The sequence below is a fragment of the Frankliniella occidentalis genome, unplaced genomic scaffold, assembly GCF_000697945.3.
Source record: "Frankliniella occidentalis isolate FOCC.00 unplaced genomic scaffold, Focc_3.1 Scaffold22, whole genome shotgun sequence".
Taxonomy (NCBI): domain Eukaryota; kingdom Metazoa; phylum Arthropoda; class Insecta; order Thysanoptera; family Thripidae; genus Frankliniella; species Frankliniella occidentalis.
Genome location: NW_026267152.1, coordinates 374304 through 382296, shown reverse-complemented (window position 1 = coordinate 382296; position 7993 = coordinate 374304). Strand labels below are relative to the sequence as shown.

Sequence of the window (7993 nt, the reverse complement as noted above, 5' to 3'; positions counted from 1 at the left end):
GCTCTCTCACTCTCTCACTCTCTTGCTCTCTCACTCTCTCCGCCACACACGCACACCGCAAACGTGCGGCCCGGTGTGGCGCCAGCAGTAGGTCGCGGTGGTGCGTTGCTGCCGCTCCATAAGACAAACATCGAGGTGCTTTATCTCTGTTACATACTCGGGCATCACTGCAGCCGGTACCCGCGAGGTGGCAGTCTAGTCGATGGAGAGGGGGTAGGGGTAGGAGGGGAGGGTGGCTGGGAGGCCTAGTGGGACTCAGTCCGCCGGGCACATTGGCTAGAACGTGACATGGTTCCTCCTCCTCCTGCCCCCCTCCCCGCATCTATCGCATTCTATTTTCCTTGTGGCCTTTCCTTTCATATGACCTCCCCCCCTACCCCACTCCTCCCCACTCTTTCTCTCCCCGTTACAATCTAAGTGTGTCTGTTATGCTGCTACCACCCATTGAAGGATGTCACTTGTGTCTGGGACGCACAGTGCTCCATATGTTCACCATCAACTGCGCTATGTGCTATAAGCACAAAACACCGTGCAATATCGCGTATCATACCATACCTGGCACTACCGTATAGTGTGGCCAGAAACGCAATTTAGTTACACTGTATCGCGTGTCGCGTGCAGGAGTGCAGACGCTTTGCGTACTCTAAAGCAAAGAATCATAAGACCGAAGGCGCCGTGGTGAGAGAGGGTTAGGCAAGCCCGCCCGCACGACAGCATGCGGTGCAGTTTAACTACGAAATATATCCAGGGCCTGTGGGGCACTCTGTTAACTGGCCAAGACGAGCGCGACAATCGAGCTGTTCCACACACTGACCTGTCGGCGTGCACGAGGAGTCCCTGATGGCCCTGGTGCCTGAGCGCCAGGACGGGGCTGGCGGCGGCGAGTCCTGCGGGTCCTGCGGGTCCTGTGGGTCCTGCGCTGTCACCCCAGTACGACGTCGGCGAGGGCTGCTCCATGGTTTGAGCACCGGCAGCAGGACGAACATGGGACCGGCTAGGAGAGGGCTCCGAGAGGGCGTGGCGGCGCGTCGCGGCGCGGGGCGCAAGGGCGGGGCGGGGCGGGTGTGGGCGGGGCGCGACACTTGATCGTGCCCCGGGCGGGCCACCTCACTGCGTGCGGGCACAAACAACAACAACACACGCGTGATCCTGTACGGCGGGGCGGCCAACAGGGCGGCGCACTCCGACACGACGGCGGGATAGCGACGACTGAGCAGACAGCTGCTGCCGCGGCCCGGGCGCCCCCGCCCCACCGCGCCCCGCCCCGCCGCGCCTTGGAGCCCCACGCCGCGCTCCACGTGCCGGCCGCCGGCCCCGGGCCCGGCCGGCCCGCCGTGACGTCAGCTCACGCGACAAGCATGTGTTCTGGGGCCGCCCCGCCGCGCCCCGCCACTCGCCGCCCCGCCCCGCGGGCCCCGCAGAGGCCCCGTAGCGGCTCCGCTCACGTGGACGGCAACGCGACAGCCGCGCCGTGCCGAGCAGCGCCTCCTCGGCCGCGGCGAGCGGGCCGCTGCACCGACCGCCGCGTTTGGGCGCGCAGTTTGAAACTCGGGTGGGCGTGGCAGCAGAGCTCGAGGCTGCGGCGACAAGACACTCAGGCATTCAGATGATGAGCTGCTTTGCTGCATGCGGCACGACCACGAACCGCGCCCCATTACTCAGTGGTTGTCCACTCCGAATTTCAGGGTTTTCATCTCTGTCTCTCTTTTCCCAGAAGACGCCCTCTGGTGCGAGAGAGACACACCATAGAATCCCGAAACTTTAAGAAGTCGAGGGCGAGCCGGCCCTGCGCCTCAGAGGTAAAAGGTTCCTCTGAAGTAGTGGTGCCGGATGCTTCCAGAGGCGCGGTGGCGGTGGTGGTGCCAGGTCAGGTCAGGCAGCTCACGCGACACTCCACGTGTGACTTTGGCGGCTGGAACTCCTTCTCGTGCTGCCGCCGCTCTCCTCTGATGCATCGTCAGTTACGTTATGTCATGCGTTGTTTAGTGTTTGTCTTTCCCAAAATACATCTGCGTAGATGACACGGCCCCTACCCCCCCCCCCCTCGCCCTCTTTTGGCAGTGGCAGTAGCGTTGTCGAGTCCTCTCTTAAAATAACTGAACGATAACGCTTGACGGACGGCGGGGAGGGAAGAGGGGTCACGACCGTCGCGACTTCGTTGTGTTCTCTTGCACCAACATGTTGCAGTTTGCTACGCGGCACGGTCCACTGGGCGGGGGCAGGGGGGCACACGAGCGGACTCCGCTGACCCGAGGGCCTGCGTGGAGCCCTGGAGGGAGGGCGATCGGAAAGTTCCCGGACTCTGCGATTTCCGGTCCCGATCTCGGATACAGTCTCCACAAGTTTATTGTTTTCTCTCTGCCCCAATGCAGACAATGCACTAAAATCGACCTCTCTTTTATCCTTAAAAACGACACGCGAGTCTCGTTATTTTTGTCGACGCCCGACAACTACAACAGCAAAACAGCAGCAGCCTCCGTGCTGCGACGCTTTGGGTCAGCTAGCTAAGCGCCGGTCAGAATATGCGGGCGAGGAGGGGGCGAGCGGGGCGAGGACAGGGAGGGAGAGGCAGGGCAGAGTCACACCAACACGTGCCGGAGGTCGGCGCTCGGCCGCCAGAGGCGCCGCCGCGCGACCGGCGTTTGTGTGATGATGCTATCGGTGATGCACGCTGCACGCCAGGATGGCTTCTGCCTGGAACATCTCTTATGTCCCGTATGCCATACGGGGTGGAGTAGGACGACGGGCTGGACGGAGGTTGGCATGGAGCCACCTCAAACGTCAAGGGAAAGACTGCTTACTCCACAAGGAACCCCCCGGGTGGTGGGTGCAAGTTCTTGTGGTGGCATACCACTACAGACGAGCTGGCTACACTTCACCCGACCTCACCAGGCGTGCCTCGTGCTCGCAACATGTGCAAAAAAGGAACGAAAACAGGGGCAAAACGACAGCTAAAAATTGGCACTGCACTGGAAATGCAAGTGTGTGAATGTCGCTCACCTGCAGGTGAGCGACATTCCATTCGTACACTTAGGGGGGTAAAGGTGTGAATTTTTCCTAGAATATTCACACGTTTACCCCCCTAAGTGTACGAATGGAATGTCGCTCACCTGCAGGTGAGCGACATTCACACACTTGCATTTCCAGTGTGGAGCGCGAGCGCGAGCTATTGCGTGAGCCGAACGAAGTCGGTACAAGCTTGAATTCTGATCGGAAAGTCTACGGGTTTGGTGTGCGATCAGCGACCCGCGAGAGCACACGGGACGGACACTTACTAGAACTTCTCGCTTGGTTTGCTCCGTGGCTACCCCTCTCTCCAATCACACCAAAACTCAGGTCCAAATGGTCTAAACCCTTGGCACTTTGTCCAATGTCCAACAAACTTCCGCCTTGCAACCTAAGAATGGCTCATTTGTTCGTCACACCGTCAACAAATGCCCGTCAGTCTCAGGCTTGATGGTCACAGGCTTTCCGCATCCCCGGGCGTAACCTCGGCTATGCCGAGTAGAGCCGAGAGGAGCCGAGAGCGGGGCCGAAGGCGAGCCGAGCAGCCCGGGACTGGGTTAAGACTGGCCGGACCGATGTGTTTACTTGGCACCTCGTGGTCAAAAACGTGACCGGGCCCACTCGACTGCTGCTCGAGCTGAGCTCAGCCCCGCCCCCGCCGCTCCCCGCCACGCCCGCGTGCACTTCTTGCACCAACAACACGCCCCGCCCCGCCTCGCCCCTCACACCCCACCACGCCGCTACAGTTGCGTTTTTTTCCGCCACCCGGCCGGGGCGCGGCGTCCCGGCCGCCCCGGCGCCGCAGAGGGGCCCAACGCTCCTCACGTGCCGCACCACGCTGCAGTCGGGCCGGCCGGGGACGCCCGCCTCGGCGCACCAGACATATGACTCCACTGTTTTCTCTCTCTGCACAATGATACTTTTTAGTCTTTTTGCGACGTTTGTATCACAATTAAACCAAATACATATCCGATTTTCCTCATCTCTAGACCCCCCCCCCCCCCTCTGACTGTAAGACTGCCGCTGGACAAATTATTTTTCTTTATTTTCTTGTTGCGGTGTGCGGCTTTGGCGGCGTCATTAGGCGTCCTGGCTGACTGGTCGCGGCTGGAGCCCGGCCCCGGCTGAATGGCACACGGAACAGAGAAATAAATCGGCGCGCGGCAAAGCCCGACCACGGCACCTCGAAAAAAATCCAAATAAATAAAAAGAAAATATACAACCGCGTGGGTGGGATGTGAGTACATATTTTTCTTTCTCTCTGATTCTTCTACACCGCAGCCGATTGATTTCCGTTTGAGAAAGAAACGGTCCTGAAACGGTAAACCCACGAGTGAAGCGCCGGCGGCGACCGCCTGCGCGCGCTGCTGATGCTGGTGCTGCGAGCAGCGAGCGGCCCGAGCGCCGCGACGGTAGGCAGACCCGCCACGCTCGCCCGCTCGGCACTCGGCCCGCCTGCCGCGCTCGCAGGCGCTCGCCGCTCCTCAGAGCTCAGCGGAGTCGGAGCGGGTGGCTTTACGAAGAGGCGTGTCGTTTAAATTGCTGAGCGCATCGACCACCATACCACCACCACCACCACCTTCTTCTTCTTTTGTTATTGCACTGCCCTGGCACGGGGACGCGGGCGGATCCATCCCCTCCCCGCGGGCTCGGGCTGGTATCGACAAACACCCTGAGGGACCCTCAGCCGGCGGGCGCCTCGGCTCGGCCCTCAGCATTGCGCGGAAAGTTTATCATACCCGGCTGGGCCCGGATAGAAAAGCGGGGCGGGTTGACCACGTGACCACACCACCAGCCACATTTGCATAGGGGTGCGATACCCATCGCGAATACGGCGAACACCACGGTCGGGTCATTAGCGAATGGCAGGCGTTGTTCGCGCGCAAACGCGGGACGCGGGCGGAGGCTGATAGGCGATCTGCACTGCTGCAGCCCCCGAGGCAAAGCGCGGGGGCTGCTCGGTGGGGGGCAGGGTGAGCTGCTGCGTGGCTTTCTGTAACACATTATTGCCTCGGCGACACGGTGAAAAGAAAAGGTCAAATTGGTCGAAAGGTGGCCTCATCGAGGGCGTTCTGAACGTGATGTGATGCCATGCCCGTGTCGGGTGGGGCGGAGGCGTCGAGGAAGCCATGGTCGTAAACGTGACGACCGGCCCCGCCAATCGTCGGGGGGGTGCCCTGTCACATGGGCGGTGGTGTATATAGGTGCGGAGCAGGAACTTGTCGCGAGGGGGAATTGAAGGAGAGAGGCGTTTCTTGTACGTCCGTCTATCGAAAAACGTGCCGCGCGGGGGCCCTTGCGCAACTTGATCGGCAAGGTCACAGAGGCCAGGCGCCGCGGCTTGACACATCACGGTGGTGGTCGGAAGGAATAGAGCGAGGGGAGGGATAGGGGGGGGGGGGGAATCGACCCTCGGGCTGTCCAAAACTAGGCAAATTGCGCTAAATTACTCCCTGCACGCAGCGGGGCAGCCCCGGGTGAATTCGAGGAGGGATCTGAAAACCAACCCTCTTGTCCTCCCGCGCGTCGCGTCGCTCGTTGCCGAGTCCCGCCGCCGTGGTATGGTGGTGAAGGGCCGCGTCGTCCGCTTCCCCCCAAGCCCTTGCAGGCCTCGCCAGCCACGAGGAAGCCCGTAAAATGGGAATTCCGAGGACGTAATTGAATATTTATCAGTGTCTTGTGCGCCTGCCGCACGGAGCTCCTCTGACGGCGGCGTGGCCACAGTGGGGCGGGGCGGCGCGCCATCGTTACTCAGGCGCTGCTGCAGGGAGGCCGTAAGGGAGTAGGCCGTGTTGCACTGTGCCGGCTGCAGCCTCACCGCTCCGCCCAGCGCCCAGCCGCCGCCGCCCCAACCACGCGGCACCCATGCCGAGCAGCGAAAGAGGGAAAAAGGCAAACAACCCCCCTTTTCTGCGGCACGACGACCATGTTCGAGATTCAATTTGCTTTCCCGAAGAAACAACTCCGTTGGCACGCGGCATGACGGAGCGTGGGGCGCGTCGTCACGCGGCCAGGGCGCCCCGTCCCGCCCACCACCCTGAACGCGGTCCGCGCGCGCGCCGCGCAGCCGAACATGAACACGACCACGACCCCCGCTTCCCGAGATTGCCTTTCCTTTTCCACTTGATTGGGTCATTATTTGTTCGCTCCCTCCTCCGGCAACCTGGAGGGAGGCACATCTACATCTACCCGCCCCGCCCCGCCCCGCCCCGCCCCGTCCAGCGCAACGCTCATTTACTCAGGATAATGACGTCGGGCCCGGGCGGACCGCATCCGGACCCCTAAAGGTGAAGTGTCACCGCCGACCGCCGCGGCCAGCGACCGCCTCCTGCGCCCTCGCCCTAACCCTCGCCGTCACGCTACGCCAGGCCACGACGCCACGCCATCCTGAATGTTGATTTTCTTTTCGGCTTGCCAGAGGAGGCCCGGTTGGCCGGCCGGCGAGGCGCGGCTGCACCGCACGAGAGACACGGTGAGAGAGAGCGACTTGCACCTCCTCGTCAAACATTTCTTTTATACCTCACCCGTCAGAAGTACGGGGAGGCATTGTCAAGACATTGTTCACGGGTGGCGTTTGCAAAGCCTCGGCGCTTTTTTGGCCCCTAAAAACCCCGAACTAAAAACTGTCGATGGTTCCCTAAAGGACTCTGAGGAGCTTGAAGGACCTGATGAAAAGTGAAAAGGACTTAGGGACCATCCAGAAAGTACGTCCGTCATTCGCCGTTACGAACCTATTAAGTTCAAGGCTTCGCAAGCTCTCATAGCGCCTGATAGTAGGCAACATCTCGCCTGCAGTGCATGCGTGCAGTGCGGGGTGGCCTACCCTGCGGTTCGCAGGCGCCTAGCTTCCGCAATTTTCAAATGAATCTCAGGAAAAAAGGACGTACTTTCTGGACGACCCCTTATGCCCTTTTCACTTTTTACCAGTGATGTGGTGTAGCGGGGGTCGGGTCGGGTCGGGTCGCGGTGGCGCCGCCGGCTGCGCGCATGCACCTCATTACTGCAGGTGACCATATCGCCGGTGTAATTTACTGCTGAGTGGTCATTTCCTGCTCCTGCAAGCTGCAAGCATATAAGCGCAGGGCCTACTACTACGACGTAGCACTGGTACACGACGGCCTACCCGGCCTCCTTATTATTGCAAAAAGTTGTGCGCGCGCGTGGCACAAAACACAGAAAGAACAAAGGAAAAATAAAAAATAATTGCAACACGCGAAAATAATGTCGTCGCTGGGGGTGGCACTCGAACCTAGGACAAATTGTCGTGAGCGCACGTGTGTGTGTGTGTGTGTAAGTGTGTGTGTGAGTGTGTGTGTGTGAGTGTGGAAAGTAGTGCTCCTCGGTGGGCTCCTTACAGCGAGCCGGGAGGGGTGTTTACGCCTGATTTATACTCGCGGGGTGTCATGGGCCGGCCGCACGCGAGGGCGCCAAGTGCAGTGTGCAGCGGGGAGCTTATCTCTCCCCGAGACGCACGTGTATATGCATCCGTGTGGTTGGGCGCCAGGAGGGCGCCTACCCCCGCCCCGCCCCGCCACGCCTCGCCCCAACAAAAACACTCCTCGCTCGCCACCACCGCCACCGCACCTTGGCCCTTGGCCTTTGCCTCCCCTGGCCTGCTGGCTTCGCCGTGTTCCTATTAATTTACGATTACGGCCCTCAGGTTCGCCTCGCCGGCCGAGAACCAATAAAGGGGGCGCCATTAGGCCCGGCTGCGGGAAGAGCGAAGGGGCGCAGTATGTTGCTGCCGTTGCCGCACGCCACGCTTGTCGGCCGCGACGGCGGAGGCAGGGGCAGGGGCAATACAAGGGCAGGACGGCGACCTGGCGGGGCCGCAAGCAGCAGCCAACGAACGGCAATGCGAATGGCAATGTGACGGAACGCGGTCATTCATTTCCAGTTCTGACACCCTCATGAACTCTTTCGGATCACCCCTCTCCTCCTCCCCCGCCGCCGTGCCCCGCAATAACTTGGGGCCTCTCGTGCCGGC

At 61.1% G+C, this 7993-nt stretch overlaps 1 protein-coding gene across 2 annotated transcripts in view; it reads right to left on the bottom strand.

The window, feature by feature from the left end:
- LOC113209439 (hairy/enhancer-of-split related with YRPW motif protein) overlaps positions 1–1220 on the bottom strand; it is a 15286-nt gene extending 14066 nt beyond the window's left edge. Inside the window, exon 1 of one of the 2 annotated variants that reach the window (XM_052264959.1) lies at positions 815–1220. In XM_052264959.1, the coding sequence (XP_052120919.1) occupies positions 815–957 (143 nt within the window). In that variant the 5' untranslated portion in view covers positions 958–1220. The remainder of the gene's footprint in view (positions 1–814) is intronic. The other variant, XM_052264960.1, reaches the window with a different exon arrangement.
- Positions 1221–7993: the final 6773 nt, after the last annotated feature.